This window comes from Dasypus novemcinctus, chromosome 3, assembly GCF_030445035.2.
Source record: "Dasypus novemcinctus isolate mDasNov1 chromosome 3, mDasNov1.1.hap2, whole genome shotgun sequence".
Classification (NCBI taxonomy): domain Eukaryota; kingdom Metazoa; phylum Chordata; class Mammalia; order Cingulata; family Dasypodidae; genus Dasypus; species Dasypus novemcinctus.
The window spans coordinates 33,087,380-33,106,144 of NC_080675.1; the positions used below are offsets into that span (position 1 = coordinate 33,087,380).

At 50.7% G+C, this 18,765-nt stretch overlaps 1 protein-coding gene across 2 annotated transcripts in view; it reads right to left on the reverse strand.

Annotated features, from left to right (window-relative positions):
* FLVCR2 (FLVCR choline and putative heme transporter 2) overlaps window positions 1–18,327 on the reverse strand; it is a 64,865-nt gene extending 46,538 nt beyond the window's left edge. Inside the window, exon 1 of one of the 2 annotated variants that reach the window (XM_058293061.2) lies at window positions 17,264–18,327. In XM_058293061.2, coding sequence (XP_058149044.1) covers window positions 17,264–17,929 — 666 coding nt within the window. In that variant the 5' untranslated portion in view covers window positions 17,930–18,327. The remainder of the gene's footprint in view (window positions 1–17,263) is intronic. The other variant, XM_058293062.2, reaches the window with a different exon arrangement.
* Window positions 18,328–18,765: the final 438 nt, after the last annotated feature.

The following is an 18,765-nucleotide window of genomic DNA, read 5'->3' on the forward strand; positions in this document are numbered from 1 at the left end:
AATACAAAGTCACAGTCAAGATATAAAATGCACAGTCAAATCCAGTCATAGTTGTAGCTTTTTGGGAACTTGCTTTTTAAAAATTGCCTTCCAAGTGCATTAGGCTCCCTTCATTTTTACACGGCTCAGGGCAGTGTCCCCCAACCTCGCCTGATGACCAACATTCCCAGCCCCACCCCCATTGTGACCCCTCAGGTCTGGGGTGGGTCCTGAGTCCCTGCATTTTAACACACGCATGATCGTTAGTCCCCCTCAACGGAGTCTGGGAGACACTGGCCGCAGGGAAAAAAAGTATGACAGGCCTCCTAATGGTTTCCGTGTGGCTCTGTTCCCATCTCTTCTCCACTCTGCAGCCAGGGGGATCTTTGAAAATAGTGATTGGGTCATGTCCTTCCCCTGCTTTTAAAACCTTGTGGTTACTTCCCCTGGCTTTTAAATTATGGGCAAAAAGCCTAAAATGGCCCACAAAGTTCCACATGCAGGGTCTGTCTGTTCTGTCCCTGGTCTACCACTCCTTGCTTCTCAGTCACACTGGCCTCCTTCCTGTCCCTCAAAGGCCCAAAACCCCCTCATGTGCAAGGGCCACAGGGCCTTTGCACAAGCTCCTCTGCCCACACTGGAATGCCCTGGCTGCACCTGTTCACCTAGTTGAATGCAGTCATCCTTCAGGTCTGAGCTCCAGCTGCACTCCTTCTTTGATCCTTTTCTTTGATCTGCACATGAGGTCAGGTTCCCACACAGGTAATTTCACATTTGTATGATTATTTGATTAATATCTGTCTCCCTAACCCGACTATAAGCTCCATAACAGCAGGACCCATTTCTCTTGTGCATCATACTACTAACCATAGGTAAAACGTATGGAGCTTTACATGGAGTAGCTCAAATAATCCTTATAACACCCCCAGAATGGGGTAGTGAACATTGTCTTAATTTTGCAGACAAGGAAATGGGGGTGCAAAAAGTAACTTGCCTAAGATTGCGCAGCACTAAGTATAGCAGAGCTGGAGTTTAAACACACACAAGTGCTGCATCCAGAGCCTGCCAGCCTAACCACTAGAGTTTACCTCACCCCAAAAGAAGTGTTAAACAAAAAGTGATGAGTGAAGGGATGAATAGGCAGCTCAGGATATTCAATTTTCACTTTCAATTTAATTTTTTTGCCCTTTCTGCAAACGCAAGGGTGATATCGAAATGCTGCTGCAAGGTGAGTGATCGTGAGCACTTCCAAAGCCAACATCTCAGTCAGAAACACATCTGTGCCGCCCGGGCAAACCGAAAGTCACACCGAGGGTGTTGGCTGGCGGGAAGAAGCCATGCTTTGTGGAATGTGGCTCTTGTCATTCTGGTTCATGCGTTTGGCAAAGCAGGAAGAATAAAACCAGAAAACCATTAGGCTGCATCTGGGGTAAAAGTCCCACGGTTGACCCTTCCAGAACGCCTTTAAGACCTAATCTCAAAAATCACCCACCACACATGACACCCACATTATGCTGGTTCTGAGATCCTCAGGACCACTGTCTCCCACACCATCTGTAATGGGACACTCAACGAAGTGAGAGGCTAAACCAAAGTTGAGTCTGAACACCCGGATGCTGAGCTGCCCTTGCAAATCTTGCCTGGTCGTGGGGTTCGAGTGTACCCAGACCACCCAGGGATGAACCCGGGGCTTCCACAAAAGGCAGGGAGCTCTGTGTCAACACAACGGCGAAGGCTGCAGTCCTCATGGAACAGGGACAGAACAGCTGGTCCCCACCCGAGCTCTTGCCAGGGCCCCAGGCACCTCATCTTCCTGGCCCTTGACATCCACCAGACAAACCCTGCTTTTCTTGTTAGGAGGCAGCAATCTCTGCAAACAGGTTCCAACCCACCCAACCTCATTCTTCTTCCGCCAGTTCCTTCCTGTGGGCAGGCCATGCTCTTAAGAAAGCCGAGCCGCCTCTCCCCAGGCGAGTTAGTCAGGCAAGGGCAGGAACCTCAGGCTTCTGGGTTTCCAGGAGTTGCCTCTCTGGTGCTAAGGGTCAGAGATGTCCCATTCCTGGTCAGCAGTTTTCCCTGTGGCAGAGCCCCTAGACTCCACATCATCTAATCTGGAATGCGCCGCAGTTTACTGGCATGTCAGGAAAACTTCCACTGCAGATTCCATTCTTCGAGGAGAAACTCCTGTCCAGGCTGCGCTATTTTAACGGAAGCCCTCGCTTCTCCACCTTTCCACCTCAACATCCCTCAGGTGCATCGTCACTCTAGGGCAGTGGTTAAGGGCCCAGGCTTTAGCATCAGAAAGATCTGAGTTCAAAGCCCAGCTCTACCTTGGACAGTTTCATTCACTCATCCTGTTTCTGAAACCATGAAATGCGGACACGATGAGCTACCTTATAGGGCTGTACTGAGGACTAAATGAGCTAGCTATCATGGACTAGTAAGTGAAGGGCTCAGTCCCTGTCTGCAAGCCTGACTCTTCCACCTTGTGCCCGCTCACCTAGCAATGGCAGCAGGCACAGAGGAGCGCCTCTGGTAGACACGCAAGACGTACCGGCTTATTTATGGCAGTCACGCAACAGCCCGTTGTGGGTTGACTGGTGTTCTCTCAAGGGATGTTGGGGCCCTAACCACAGGTACCCATGAGTGTGGCCTTTTATTTGGAAAGGCTCTTTGTGGATGTAATCTGCAAATAAATCTGCCTTAAATCCAACAACTATCGTCCTCACATGGAAAGGGAGATTTGGAGACAAGAGGGACGCAAAGGGAAGAAGTCCATGTGTGGAATGCAGCAGAGGTTGGATTTATGCTGCCACAAGTCAAGGAACACCCAGGCCACCAGCAGCTGGAAGCAGCAGAGAAGCGTTGTCCCCTGGAGCCTTCTGAGGGAGCGTGGCCTGCTGACACCTTGATTTCAGACTTTCAGCCTCCAGAACCGTGAGAGAATGTGTTTCTCTTTGCAGCCACCCAGTACGCACTCGTTCCTTATGGCAGCCCCAGGAGATGAAGACCCCAGCCTCCCCTGGTTGCTCCTCTCCCCTCCTCGGCTCCTTCTGCCTGCCCTTCCTCATGTCTCGCAGGTACCCTCAACTCAGGTCTCTCACTCCAATCCTACATCCACTCCGTCCAGATCCTTGGAGGTCCACGTTGGATCTGCCCCCTCCTCCTCAACCCTCTTGCTGGACTCCCAGGCAGCTGTGACCTCTTTTCTAACCTACCTGCACTGGGAATGAGGTTCACAATCCTTAACACCACCCTGGCCATGCAGTCCCTGCTCAAGGTCCATCAAGGACCTTTCTGAAGTCCAAAGCACCAGCCCACTGTGCCTGGCTTTCACCCTGCTTCCAAGCTCTTCCCAGTCCCATCTCCTCGTACTTCCCTATACGCCCCCTGTTCTCCAACCATGCTGCACTATTTGCTACTCCAACCATTCCATCCTCTAGGCTACACATTTGTCCAATCTGTTTCCTGACTTGGAAAGTTCTCCCTTCTTTTTAAATCTTCAGGACCCATTTCAATGTCAGTTCCTGCAGTTTCCCTTGATTATCCTAGCTAGGTATGATGTCCTTGCCCTAAGTTCCTCTAACCCTTTGGTTTTCAGGCATTTTTCTAACATTTACTAATCTGGTGCCTGGGAAACCGCCTACATGACTGCACAATAAACGAAGGATGAATGGCCAAGCCGCAGTTAACTGGCGTGTCCAGAGAACCTCACTTCCCATCTAAACTCATCTGAGCCCAGATCCAGCGGGAGATGTGGCTGGGAACGTAAATCTAGACAGTTCCCAAAGAAAGTTTGCTCAAAAACATGGCTGAGGATCCTTTTTAAATCAGAGCCACATAAAAGGCAAACTGGGGTTCTATCCAGAGGAGCATTCGACTCATCTGAGCAATAATAAAGAACACAGTTTGCTGCCATCCCCCACAAAAGGTGTTTTCCCTTGATGAGCTGTCTAGGTACACAGTGTATATACCTCCATTCCCTATATGCACTTCTGACTCTATATGTGTCAGAAGACTCATCTGAAGTAAGGTTCACAGAGTATGACAGCGTTTGTCAGAAAACATAAGCTACATAGACAAATGTAAGAAAATTTTCTCTATAAAAGGCCACCTAAGTTCCTATAGAATTCATGGGCAGCGCCACATGCTAACAATTTCCATTCCATACAAAACCAGGCCCAGACACTCCCGGGCCATAAGGGAAGTGTTCAGAAGGCAGCCGAGCTGCTGCTGGGCACGGGCCTCTCCGAGATGTGGACAGCACGGCCACCAAAGGGAGGGCCTCACTAGAGCTGTCCCCTAGGACCACCAGAGGGAGGGCCCCTCTAAAGCTGTCCCCCAGGACCGTGTCCACACGGGGAGTTACGCTCAGCCCTGAGAAGGGACATTAGCACTCCTTGCCCATTCCTGCACAAATGTGTGAATTTAAGCATCTTGAAGGTGGTGCTATTTAGGGAAGTTTGCATGCTCCATAATTCTGGTACCTGACTCTGCTGTCACCAAGCGTCACTTAAGAGTTTGTTGCTACCTGCTAATGAACAACTAACCAGTGCCAAATGGAGCAGAGACAGGGCTCCAGGGTCCCAAATGCAGGGGGTGAGGGTAGACTGAAGGCACTCTGCAGGGAAAGCACCTTCGGTCCTGTGGAGGGGGCCCAGATGGGAGTCCTGGGGCTGAGTCAGTGGATGCCCCAGAAAGAAGCAAGGAGAAGCCAAGGAGGCTGCCAGGGCACTGGAACACTGAAGACCTGAGACCAGCAGCCAAGAGTATCACGGGCACAAGCCTCCAGCCATGCAGGAATGCAGGCAGCCCCTAAGAAAATGCCATGATAAGCAAGCAAGGGAGACACAAAAACTACTCATAGACTGTATGTTTGAAATCCCCAAATCCGAGCCCCTGGCTTCTTTTGAAAAGGCCAGCTCAGGATTAAGGAAGTGGCAGACCTTCAGGAACTGGAAAGGGTGGGTTTATAAGGCTAAGCTTAGGTCTCTAAGAGTTTAGGAAGCAAGGTCACAGCTGGTCACTTCCTTACGCCTTCTCTGCAACTCACAGGATTTGTCCTCAAAGCTGTGATTATGCTGGTGGCTTAAATGATCATGACAATCCTCGGTTTCTTTCCCTTTGGGTGAAAGAGGTTAGGAAGATACAGGAAGCAGCTGCTACTGAAATATTCCTTACATTGGGCTCATCATACAAGAGGCACTGTCCTAAGTGCTATATGGCCATTAACTCTTTTAATATTCATTTTTGAATTGAGGGAACTGATGTTTCATAGCTTGCTCAAGGTCACAGAACTAGGAAATGTTGAGGCAGGACTTCCAGCCCAAGCCTTCAGTACTAGAGTCTGTACCCTTAACCATTTATGCTAAACACTCAAGGTCTAAACTTGACCACTGCTCAAACTAGAAGGAAGGAAACGACTATGTACTGAGCACCTACTATGCAATAGCCAGTGTGCAAATGATTTTTCATGTTATTTCATTTAATCCCTCCTCACCACAACCCCCTGAAGGTGGCATCATTTTGTCTTAGCTTGTTTATTTTTTTTTTCCTTCCCTTTTTTTTAAAGTCTGATTTTTTACAGAAGAGAAAACATCTCTGAATTTCCCAACAGTCCCCAGCTTCTAATGGCAGGCCTGAGATTCAAACCCTTATGGTTATCTGAATCCACAGCCCCTGAAGATCAAGGGGAATGCTACACAAGGTGACTGCTCACAAAGACCTGATAATTCTGCCAGTCTCAAGAGCTATGTTCTGTCATTCAAGTGCACCCTGTAAATCTAGCTCTTAGAGGAAGTAATGGTGAGTGATGTTTCCTGATAAGGTCTGTCTAACTTGCCACTTATTTATGCCCTATGTGATGTCTTGTTCCTACATAATGCTTAGTTTAGTTTTGTTTTCTTTCTGTGAAGGTGCTATGTCCACAACTAGATTGTTAGCACCATGTGGACAGGGACACTGGCTAACCCTTCCTGTGTCCCTCCTCACTCCTCACCCAGCACAATGCCAAGGACAGGGATGGTGCTCAAGAAATATTTCCTGAAGGAAGAGATGACTCTTAAGACTGTGCAGCCCAAACCCAACCCAAGTATATCTAGTCTCTTCTAGAGCAATTTTGGAGGAGTTCAGCACCAAAAGAAAGTAGATGGGAAGCAGGGTGACACAAGGAAGCTCCAACACAGAAAAGACCTCAAATCTGGGGCTCCCCAAGATCAGACATGGAGGCCACTGCAAAGTGGGCTGATCAACTTCCTACACTAAAGCTTACTCTCAATGTTTACTGAACACCTACTACATACTTAGCAGTAAACAGGAGAGGAGACAAAAGATGCCAAGACAAAAAGCCCACTATCACCAAGCTTATAATCTATCTAATATACCTTGATCTTGACCTACAGCCTTGATGCTGAGTTTCCTCCTCATCTTTGGGGGGTGCAAGGTAGCTGAAGAGCAGAGGTACCCTAGGCTGTAAACAGAGAAGATGCTAAGTTTAAGGGAGGGGCCTGGATTTAACAGGGAATTTTTTCTGATTAAAAAAAAAATGATGTTGACAAAGGGCTTTTTTTTTTTTTAGGGGAATCCAACATTTGTGCCCCACTTTCAGTCATCAACTCTGGAGCCTCCCGGTACACATACTTCTCTTTATGGGGTGAGTGTTTCCCATGGAAATTGTCATCATGGTGAAATCTGCAAAGGATCACTCTAGGTCTACTTTGAGAGCAGAAGTGCAGCCTCTTCCGCCTCCCCTTCCACCAAGAGCTCACTTCAGTGCTGGCGTCAACACTCAAAGGTCCCGCTGGCCCACAGTGCTGAAGACCAGTGGCCAGAGGCTCACAGAACTTCCCCAATGACTCAGCTGGAAAAGAGGAAAACTGAGTGGGCGTCTTTCGAACCACCAGGCCAGCAGAGAATGCCAAGTGTAGACCTCACTTCTCCAAAAGTGGTATCCAGAGAATTTTTCACCTTTCATGTAGGTAAAAGTGCAAAGCCCTATTCAAATGCTTTGGCACTTCCCACCAACTCCATCCCAGATGCCAGCATACATCAGCCAACAGACAATCCCACAGTCCTCTGTACTGTTTCTGGGTTCAATTTCACCACTCCCTGCCTTTTGACTGACATTCTGCATTGTAATCCAGAAACCTAGTTCATGTGACAATAAATGTTCCTAATCTTCCCAAGCTTTCTTCTAAGCCTGGTCAAACTTTCTTGGTAACATCCAAAGTCTTGACGGGGAAATTCAGACCCAAGCAATTACTCATGGGCAGACCCTGGAAGAGCTGTTGCTCTATGCACTGCCATGCACAAGACCCAGTTCCTCTTATGTGAGTGTGCACATCCAGAAAGAGAAGGGAAGGGCCCATGTAACTTTTTTTCTCAGAAGTCAACTTCATCAATTCACATGTGACACCAGAGAGAAATATGGAGAGAAAAAGAAATCTAAACCTTGCACCAAGAAAACTGTTAGTCACCCATGTCTAAAACCATCCCAAGAAAAGCACGCCTTCAGGATCTTGTGATATAATGGGTAGCACAATGAACTTTGAATCCAGGAACCCTCTTAACACAAGAACATCTCCTACACTCCTGCTCTGAAGTCACCTCCTCTCCTACCTAGCCTGACATTTCCACAAATAGCCTCATGCTTTCCCAATCACTATTGCATCCCTCATGCTCAGGATGTTGCTTGGCACCAAGGAGATACTCAGTAAATATTTGTTAAGTAAATAAATGAAGGCTGTAGTGCACTGTTTCCCAAAAAACCTTACGACAGACCAAGGGAAGGAGGGCCTTCATCCGTTGGCTCTCCTTTGTCCCATTACCTGGCTGTTAGTAGGGGAGACACAGGGAGGCTGGCTGGAGGGGAATCAACCCAGGATGAGTGGGATTCAATGGGAGAAACAGCTGTCCAGGGGCGTGGATGGGTTATTAGTAAGGACAGAATCTCTGGCCTGGGGTAGGGGTACCCTAGTAAAGGCCTCAGATCTCTGTGGGGTAGCATGAGAACACAAGGCCACCCATAGCTTGGCACGCTCTTCCCTACAGAGAGATGGAGGAACTCGAGAGAGACAGACTTTGCTAAAGAGAAAATGCAGTATCTTTACAAGGATGCGGGCCCCACTCTCTTCCACTGCCACTTGCTAACAGTGTGGCACCTGGGAGAAGGACCACCAGGCCCTTAGGAGAAAAATTCTCACTCCTAGCTGCTGCTGATGGGGACCGATGCAGTTGTATGCCTGTGCCACCACCATTTTTCTACCTTGAAAAGAAGAGCCATCCTAGGCACTGATCGACTGAAGAACTGCACCTTGCCAGCTGCCCCTTGGCAAAAGGGCCTCCAGCAGCAAGCTGTGAGCTTCTTGGAAGCAACAGGAACCAGAGGGGAGCAGATATAGCCCAAGCGGTTAAGTGCCTGCTTCCCATGTACAAGCTCCTGGGTTCAACCCCCAGTACCTGCTTTTAAAAAAAAAAAAGGAACCAGAATGCTCCACAGAATGGCTTGGCTCAAAAGGATCAAATCAGCAAGTGCTGCCTCCTCTCCAAACTGACAAGGGGGACTTTCTGGAATCCAGAAACTCTGGGAGAGGCTCCCACAGCCAGACTAATCAGAGCGGACTGTAAAGGTCAGAATGTGGAGGCCTATAAATGAGGGTGTGGCCACAAATCCAAGGTTGCACTTCAAAGATAGGACATGATTTGATATCTGTGCAGGCAAGCCCTTTTACTCTCCTTTCAAGAGACAAGCTCAGAGTCGTTTTTGCTTTCTTTACTACCGGCCAGCATCTGCACAGTATTTCCGTTTTCAAGGCACCTGCACAGCCAGGGAGGTCAAAGCAGGGCCAATGGACAGATGAGGCAGCGGGGGGCTGCGAGGGGCATGCTGTTTTTGCCATTGCAGAGATGAGTTTGAGCTGAAGTCAAAGAGTGAATACATGGTGAGGTCAACAACAGGGATTCTGATTTTCCCATTCCCAGCATGGCTCGCTTCCCCCTGAACCTTGCTGAGCCTCAGCAAGGCATCAAGGAGGACCACATCCCCAGAAGCCACTCGAGATGGTCTGTGGTCTGATGGGGTAATTTGCAGTGGCGTTTGTTCCACGACTGAGGAATGTAGTGTCCTGTGATCTCCCTGGGAAATGTTTGGGCCATCAAACAATGGGTAACACATTTCCTATGCACCTCTTTTCTAAGTTCTTTCTGGGCAACGAGTCGGAGAGGAGAAGACGTAGGTGTCTCTGTAAGCGCCAGACGGTGATCTGGGCCCTGAGAACACAACCTCCTCTTCCCTTGAGAGGAGCAAATGCTAGCAAGGATGGCCGCCCTTGCTCCACAATACACACAAGGGATTGTTGACATTCCTGTCCCTGAAGCCACCCAGCAGGCCAGAGCTGTGAGTGGGGCAGTGCTTTAATCCTAGAGGGTCGCACAGGCAGCATGGGGCTGGCAAGAGGCTAGAGGAAAAGGGGTGGCTCCAGAGAGCCAGGGCACCCTGAAGCTTCCCACGCCCCACTCCCCAGCTCAGCCAGTCCCTAAGTGGAGGATGGGGTCTGGCGGCTGGGCCGAGGGCCTCCTGCAGGGCACTTCAGCTTCCTTATCTGTAATCAGAACGCCTGTGTCCCAGGGTTGCATGAGAGGTAAATGAACATGTGCATATGCGAAAGCTCCTGGAACCCAAAATTCCTGAACCCACATCGGTCGTCTCCCTCTCCACCAAACTCATGCTCGGCATCATCCTCTCTGATCTCTCTAGATTCCCACCGGTAGATCTTTCTTCATTCAGGTCATCTCATCTGCTCTCCCTGGAGTTCTTACGGGCAGATCCTCCTCCTGGGTTTTAAGCTGAGAACTTCAGCAGACATGCCATCCACCCTCTAACAGGAGGTTCTACTGTGCCCCACTGTTCCGTTCCATGGTAGGGAGGACACATTCTCCTGGGCAAGCTCACATGGGTGGATCCATAAGCATGTCCAGCACCAAACAGGAAGCCCAGCACAAAGATCTGAGGAGGCCTGGATGGTTCAGGGGCAGTCACCCACCCCTGCTCCCTCGCGGATGAGTCATGGCTGCTCACTTCCTGCAGTTTTCAGAGTCGACAGACACAGCAAAAGCTTTGTGTTCAGATAGCTGCTTCCAAAACCAAACTCCTAGAGGGGATCCAGCCATGCCGGCCCAGTCATTATGAGCAGAAGTCAGGGATTTCCAGGGGGAGAAGAGAAGGGGAAAAAAAAAGAGAAAGAACAACCCCCAACCTTGCTACAGTTGCTGTGCCCCTCCCTTCTGGAGCCAGCAGGGCTGTCCAGGCCAAAGTGGTCTCTGGGAACTGAAAGGTGCTTGTGTTCACCTCTCTAGAGAAGGAATTGGATGGGAGCCAAAGCAAACACCAGTCCACCATGAGGCTCTGTGACACCATGTCCTCAAATCTAATTCCAAGAAGTTGGTAAGCAAGTGACATCCACCCCTGCCTCCCGTCTCCCACTTCTCTTGCACACACAGATGCCCCAGCTGCTTCTTGCCCTCATGCCTATGGAGGTGAGAGGTTGAGCTCAACTTTTTGCACAATGTAAACACAGAAAGACGCCTGTCGTAAGGTCAGAAAGCAGAAGAGTCTGGCTGGGTTGACAGAGCCTGCAGGGTGTCTTCCCGTGTCTGAACGGCTCACCATGGCCCTGTAGAATTGAGGGAGATGCTCTGTCAGATTAAGTTTGCAATTGGTGCTAAGGTGAAGTCAGGAGGCAGGGGATAAAGAAGGAAGAAGAAACACAGCTTTCCCCTAACCTTATGGTTCTTGACCATCCCTGATGGAACCCCAACACTCATCCTCAGTCAACATGGGGCTGTTTGTGGTTGGAAGTGGAGTGAGTTGAAGTCAAGGAAAGGACATCCTCGTGAACGGCATTGCTGGAGAAAGATCAAGAACCACACGGTGGAAAACGGCTGTATCCACCTGATGAACCTGGGCAAACCCCCCACCCCCTTCAGAGGAGTCTTAGGTTTGTGAGTCCAAGATCTGAGATCCAGGAGCAGGGTGGGCCCAGTGTCCAAAGCCTCCATAGACCACAGCATTCAATGTCACACACTGGGAAAGTAACCCCACTTCCCAGCACCTGCACTACTTTTCATCCAGTAGCTCTCGAGAGGCTCGAGTGTCTATCAGGCTACTGCCTGGAAACTTCCTGGAGTGGCCCACCCTCCCTTCTGTACCCCAATTCAGCACAACCATCCCCTCTCCAGAGAAGCTGCCCTGCTTGCTCCCCGCTGCATGCAAGCCGGGGCAGTGACTCCTGCGATTCCTTAACACCCTGTGCACACAGAGCCTTACGCCTGCCAAACCGGTAGCACGGTGAGTGGGTAAGTGTCTGCCTCTCCTTCTCGATCCTGCCCCGGGCACCTTCACTGCTGATTACTGATAACCCCTTCCTTCCTTGGGCACTTCTTATCTGAGAGACCCTGCTAGCTGAGTGCCCCCAGATATTGTCTCATTCAGTCTTCTCATCCACCTTTAGAAGTAGGCAATATTAGCTCCACCTTACAAAAGGAGGAGCCCAAACTTAGAAAAGTCGAGAGACTTGTCAAAGGTCATACAGCAGGACTAAAGACCATGTTCTCAGCCACCCGAGGTCTGGCACACAGTAAGGGCCCCAAAGCTCTTCTGACAGAAGGAAAAAGAAGTAAGCCATGCCACCAGGTCAAGCAACCAAACTCGGCCTGAAGGGACTGGTCACCTTAATTCCTTTCAGGTCATGAAAACCTATTTATTAATTTGTCCACTCATGTGCAAGTCTTGTCATGCCCACAGCGCGGTGCCATCCAGGGGAGATGCATTAGTCTAGGCTCCAGCCCTTGGATGAGTTTCCCATCCAGTTGGAAGAAGAGAGGGAGAAGAAAGAGGACAGCAGAGGAAGAGAGAGGAGGAGGAGGGGGAAACACACAAACTACCCGAAACGAGGGCCAAGGGGAGGCATTACTTAGAGCAATAGGGCTCGATTGGCTGGGGGAGCAGGCAGCCCCTCTGCAAGCGAACAACTTGCTCACCCAGCAGTGTCTCTTCAAGGAGACAAGTAAGAGGCCAAACTGGTCAGGGCAGAGAGGCAAGGCCAGGAGACAAGAAGAGACAGGCCAGACAGGAACGGGGAGGTTGTGGGGTCTGGAATGCAAAACGAAGATCTAGACTTGATGTTCTGGACTTAGCAGGGACATAAACCAGAGCCAGGCAGAGGCCAGGCCTCCCGCAGGTGTCCTGGGTTGAATGACAAACAAGAAAGGATGAGGAGCATCTGCAATGATTCCACCTCCCATTCCACTGGGATCTTGTTTTTTCTCCTGGAGAGCTTCGAGTATATTTTGTGCACCTTAAATGAATCAGAATTATGAGCGTCCCACCCAGCCTCTCCCCTCAGTCTGAACTGCTTCCCCATGGGCCCAGTGTCCAGTACACGGCACCCACATAGTAAGTCAGTCCTAATGAGGATATGGTTCCAACAGTCCCTTCCCATCGTGTGCTGGTCCTCCGTCTCGGTGGTTTCAAAGAGCGCCCAACCCCTAGCCTGACCTGGAGGCCAGTGGAACACACAGGTGCGGGGGCCCCTCCCCTAGCGGCCTGGTGAAGGAGGACGGGGGCATGGGTGTCGTATCTACTTAGCCCCATGGGTGAGGTAGGTGAGCAGCCACGTCAGGGGAGCACGAGGCCAGTTTCCTCCCAGAGCTGCTGGCCTCTGCGTTTGTCTCATCTTGGGTGAGGGCTTTTCAAAGAAGGAGGAAGCAGAACTGGACTTCTGTTCCACATTATCCTCCCTGGAAGTCTCAAGCTGCCAGTTTTATCAGATCCACCACACAGCATGTAATAAAAACAATGTTGATTTCATTACCAGCATTTAAAAAAACAGACTTGACATAAAAATCTGGATTTCTAGTTTCTCCTTAAAGGAAAACAAAACCAAAGAAAACGGGAAATGGTAACACTGGCTCATGCTTCGTGTGTCAACAGTTGGCTGGAGGCGAAACAGCTGCTGCCTCTAGATGGGGCACGTGCCCACATGTCTGCTGTGCCCCCCGGCCCCCCCACACACACATACACACGCACATTCTAGAGTTACTTTTACTAAGCCCACCTCACTCATCTGTGGGACCTGGCTGCCCTCACAGCACCTGAGGCCTGCCCTGCACCTCCTCCACCTTTCTGTCCCCACCAGCCTGCTTCTGCTCTCCCAGCCGCTGTCCACACCTCACTTCTAATGCCTCATGGGAGGCCAGAAAGCAGTGGCCGTGAGGAGGGCAGCCACTTTGTGTGCCTTAAGTAACAATAACAGGCCACAGAAGAGTTTCGTCTCCACCTCCCCAACTTCACGCAAACCTCGAAAGGCCTCTGACACTCGAAGATCCAAAATGTCCAGCTGGGATTTGAACACACCCAAGAGGTCATGCTTCTGGAATGACTTTCGGCTGACCATCCACATTATGACCAGAGCCAACCTGGGAAACTCTCAGTCTCTCTGGGAGACACCACATGACCAGCTAGTCCAGTTTACATGCAGCCTCCTCACGCCTGCCTATCGTTACCTCCTAGAATCTGATTTCCACTGCTGGAATAGCATCCCAGGTCCAGACTGGGACAGTCCAACCTGGCCACTGAGCATTTCCCACAGCTGGCTAGGAAACACAGCTAGTCTGAATTGAGATGCGGTGTAAGTATAAACCCATTAACAATTTTATTATATTGATCACATACTGAAATAATATTCTATGTATTTAGTAATAAAATATATTGCTAAAACTCACTTCACCTGTCCTTTTCACATTTTTCAATATGGCTATCAGAAAACGTGGTTTTCTACGTGGCCCACGTTTGTGGCTCGCATTCTATTTCTATTGAATGGTACTATTCTAGGAGGTGGACCACGGCTTCCACAGAGCCGGCTGCTTGCCCCCTCCGTGCTGCAGACCCCTCATCTGGGCTGGAGCTGACCTTGACGATGTCTTCCAACTCCTACGTCTATTTTGCCCTGTGCTACGAAGTTATCACAGGCGCTCATGCAGGGCTTTCTTCCAACCCTTGCATAACAACAATGTGTGCACATCACTCAAAGCCCCACACAGATCACTTTCCTTTGAAACAATGGAACAAGTGTTGCTAAAAAAAAAAAAAGAAAAAGCCAGGCTGTTACCACCTGGAAGCAACGGGTACACCAAGGAAAGGGCAGAAGAGCTTCCGCTGCACTCACACTCTCCACTGGCCTCTCCCCTCTCATGCCAGCCCAGGATTCATGACTTTCTTCTTTTCAGAGACCCTTCCCCACTTCTTGACTATGGGGAAGGCTCCAGGCTAGGCCAACAGCAGCTCTCTAGCAGCTTCAGTGCAGCGGATGGGGAAGCAATGCTAAGTAATACCAGGCAGTTCAAAGGAGAAGATAAGTGCTAGGCCCCTCAAACTCAGCAGAACACTGCTGGAAACTTTATCACCACCAATAACCCTTGAGACAAAAGGGGTAAAATTAGAATTTAAGAATCTGCCTTTCTCTTCCTCCCTGCCCCCATCTCTCTATCTCATATATGCTTTTATCAACACTAAGATTCAATACTGGGCCACTGACAGGACTTTGGACGTAGATCTGGGTTTGAATCACCCTTCTACCATGAGCTGTAGGACCCTGGATAAGTTTGCTCAGTTTATCTGGGCCTTAATTTCCTCCCCTGTGAAAATGGGGACAATCCCATCTACCTCACAGGATTGCTGAAAGAAGTAATGGATGAAAAAAGTGCCTTGTACCTAATGCTTAATAGATATTAGCTTCCTTCCCCTTCTGCACCCTTTCTCATAGTAATGAGACAAAGAAGATATTTGACACATCGTGGAGAAATGAAAATCATCTTTACTGTGGTCTCTTTTGCTTTTTTATTTTTTATTTTTTTATTTTTTTATTTTTAGGAGGTACTGCACATTGAACCTGGGGCCTCGTACATAGGAAGTAGGCGTTCAGCCACTGAGAGTGAGTGAGCTAACCTGCTCCCTCTTTCACTTTTTATAAAGGGAATGGGTGTAGCTTAGTGGTTTGAGTGACTGTTAACCACGTACAAGGTCCTGGGCTCGATAACCAGTATCTCCCTTTTTAAAAAGTGCTTTTCATATGAATCTCAGTGCTGGTTCGATTTTTAAATTTGGTACATTTATATATATATATAGCTGGGAACTCTGCAAAGGTAGAGATGATCTCTGTTGCCCTGGCACACCATTTGGCAAAACGTAGGTGTACTAGGTAAACGCGGAATGAATGAATGTTGGATTTATAGCAAGCAGGAGTTGGTGTTGGCGGCAGGAGGTGGAGCATATAAAAAACATTGAGTTATTCTGCGGAATGACACCTGAAGTCTGTTTGGACAGCTTTGGGGAGCCCTTTCCTCAGCGGCTCATCTCGAAGAGCTCTGTTAATACTTCTGCCCCATTTAGCTATGCTTTGCTGAGGGAAAAAGATGAAAACACACCCAGAGAAGCCAGCGTAGCCACCACCACCCGAGGAAGCATTCTGTTTCTCCCCACGTTTCACTTGGCGCAGAGGATTAAGCCTAAAAGCTCACACTAAATACGATGGCTCCAGGATGCAAATATACCCCGTCAGAGTGTTTTCCAATGTGAAATTCTCAGCATTCCTGATCTTGGAAGGAGTGGAGGTAGGGAATAACTATTCCCATTAAATTTTAAAGATAGAGCTGGTGTTAAATTCCCTGGCAGGCGTGCGAGGGAGGGTGTGAAGACCTCTTGGTTTGGGTTTTACAGGGAACAAAAAGTGTTGGAGGCCCCTACCTCAAAGGCCACCTGATAGCGCTTCTCCCACTTTCTCTCCTGCCCTCCCAGAACAGTGGATTTGAGGCTGCAGTGAGCTGCTCTGAATTCCATTCTGCTGCATTTAACCCTCCTGCAGCTTGAAAATTCCCACTTTCTCCTCCAGCTTTACCCTCCTATACAGGAAAGATCCAATAGTGCAAAGCCAACTAACAGGGCTGCAACAGGGATGTTAAAAGTCTAGTCAGATCACTTTGGAAGATGGGGGCAGTTATTGGTAAATGTCACCCTCAATACCTCTTTTTAAATGGCCCTGAACAAAAGATCCATCTAGTTTCATACCAAGGCCTCAAATCAATTCTGTCTTGAAAACATTCAAACAGTGAAAACTGGGGGCCAGGGATTTTCGGGTGCTCGTTTGTGTGCTAACGGTGGCCTATCTGCTTTCATCAACTGCTTACATTATCACCCAAATAGTGGAACTCATGTGGGGATGGGGAAATTTAATTCAAGCTGCCTTCCTGGTGGTGAAGAGGAACAGAATGGAAAGACACCTTTAGAAAAGTTTTTGGAAGTTTCTATTCCAAATGACAATTTTTTAAATGAAAGGTGAAAAATAATAGCTGAAATTAACAAGTAAGAGAAAATAGGTCTATGAGTACTAAGGGTGATTGGAAATTTGCAAAACACGCAGCCATGACACACACCTGAGAAGTGAGGTGGTTCAGATAAAGGCCCTCATAAATATTTGCCTCAGATATTTGGAGAAGGCAACCAAATGCGGAACTTTCTGGATCATAACGACACTGTGATACAAAGAATTTGGGCTTCTCCTACAAGCAAGGTAAGGACTGAGATATAAGCTACTTGTACCAGAAGCTTTCCAGGCCTTGAAGTGTGCAGATGAGATTTCTACTCCATCCTGCTGGACTTGGCTCTCAACCCCAGGGAAGGAGTCAGGAGCAAAGCACTGTTGCCCCTCTCCTGGCTTCAGCTGTGTGTAAAAAGGAGAACAGTGCCAGATACCCGCGCGGCTCTGCAATTCTCCATACATAGAGCAGCCCTCTAGGAAAGCTGCCTCGCCTAAACACAAGCTGTCAAATTCTGATGACACCAGAACAGGCTACCAGGTCTGACCCCAGGGGCTGCTGCCCGAGAAAGAGGCCCTACTCAAGGCTCAGGTCTAAGCCAGCGAGCAGGTTCCGGGAGGAGACCATCAAAGCAGGCAATGTGCTGGGAGCTTTCTGCTGGGAGAGGAGAAAGGTGCGGGCAAGAAAAGTTCCCCTCCTTGTTTCCCCACATTTCTCTTACCCAGCCAGCAGTCACAATCACCCACTCGCACGGCCAGTCACACCCAGTCACAAAGTCACCAGTCACAGACACTGTTGAACAGTCAGAAAATGACAGCTGCCCACACAGGCCAACAGCCAGGTCTAATCTAACACCCTCGGTCACCGGACGGCATGCCGCCCGCTCCTCTGGACAGCCCCAAGCTCCTCTACCCACCTGATTGCCAAACACGGCGACGGAGCAGGCGGTGGACACCTCGTTAGCCCCGAACCAGACGGAGGCGATGCGGGAGGGCATGCCCAAGATGAAGACCTGGGCCACGGAGCAGATGATCTGGCCCAGCACGGTGACCGGGAAGAGGTGCGGCTGCAGGCTGCCCAGCTTCACCCAGGCGCCCAGGCAGTTGAGAGCGGAGCCGGTGAGGGCGATGGTCCGCAGGCCGAACTTCTCCAGCAGCCAGGCCACCGGCAGGAGCAGGGGGATGTAGGTCAGCATGTAGCACATGGACAGCCAGTCGATGGCAAAGGCGCTGACGCCGTAGAAGTGCATGAAGATGTTACTGATGGAGCCGTACTGGATCCACTGGAAGGCGTTGCACATGGAGTAGCAGCTGAACACCAGGACCACCACCCAACGGCGCTTGCTCACCTTGATCACGCTGAGCTCCTCGGGCCCTGAGCCGCTGCGTTCGGTCAAGGCACTGGCTTGGGCCAAGGCACTGGGGTGCGCGGAACTGCTGGGATAGGCAGTAACGCTCGGGTGGATGGAGACGCTGGGGTGCGCCGAGATGCTGGGGTGCGCCGAGACGCCATCTGCGTGGAGGGTGGACTCTTGAAAAGGGGCGCCTGCACTCTCCTCCGGGGTTTGGTCTTCATTCACCATGACCACAGCCTCCGCTGGAGCAGCTCGCCCAGGAGTCCTGGACAGGAGCTGAGGACTCCCGACAGTCTTACGGGACAGTGGTCTTGCCTTGTCCCCTAAAGCCCACGGTAACGTGCCCCCGCCTGCCCCAGAAGAACCCGAAAGGCTGCGTAAAAGCGGCGAGTGGGGCTCCCGGCGCTCACCTCCACGCTCCTGCTCCCGCTTTTCCTTGGGTGCCTCCGCCCTCCCCCGCGACGACGCAGTCCCGCCCCGGCTGCCCCTGCCTTGGGTGGTCCCAAGGCGTTCTGGACACGATCGGGACCCTCCGTCATCCAAGAAGTTCCCTCCTGGCGCAGCCTCTCGGCCGGGCTCTGACAGCTACCCGGCGGGCTCGGGGCCTCGCCCCCTCGGGCGCACGTGACCGCCCCGCCCCCGTCCTGCCGCGGCTCCCGCCACCTCGCCACTCCCTCCACCCCACCCCCTCCGGCTTCTCGAGCCGCCGACCCGGCCGCGCAGTTGTTTCGCCACAGCCTGCGGGATGCATTCCTCCCCCACGCCCCGGGCGCCATGGAAACCGTCTGGTTATTCCCCCCCCCCCCCCTGCGCCCCCCGCAATGCCCCCAAGTTCATTTGCCTCTCTCCCAGGGGATCCCCGCCAGAAGTTCCCTCCCTCCGCCCCTTCCGAGGTAACCCGTCCCCAGACGGGGTCCCCAGAGCGCCGCCCGCAGCCCCTGCGCTCGTGCCCTCCGGGCAGACGACCTCGGCTCGCTCTGGGGAATCCGGGAGGGGGCCGGCTTTCTCCCGCTGGGCTGGACGCCAGCCTTCTGCCGGGCCGTCGGTAGGAGCAGAGTTGGAGG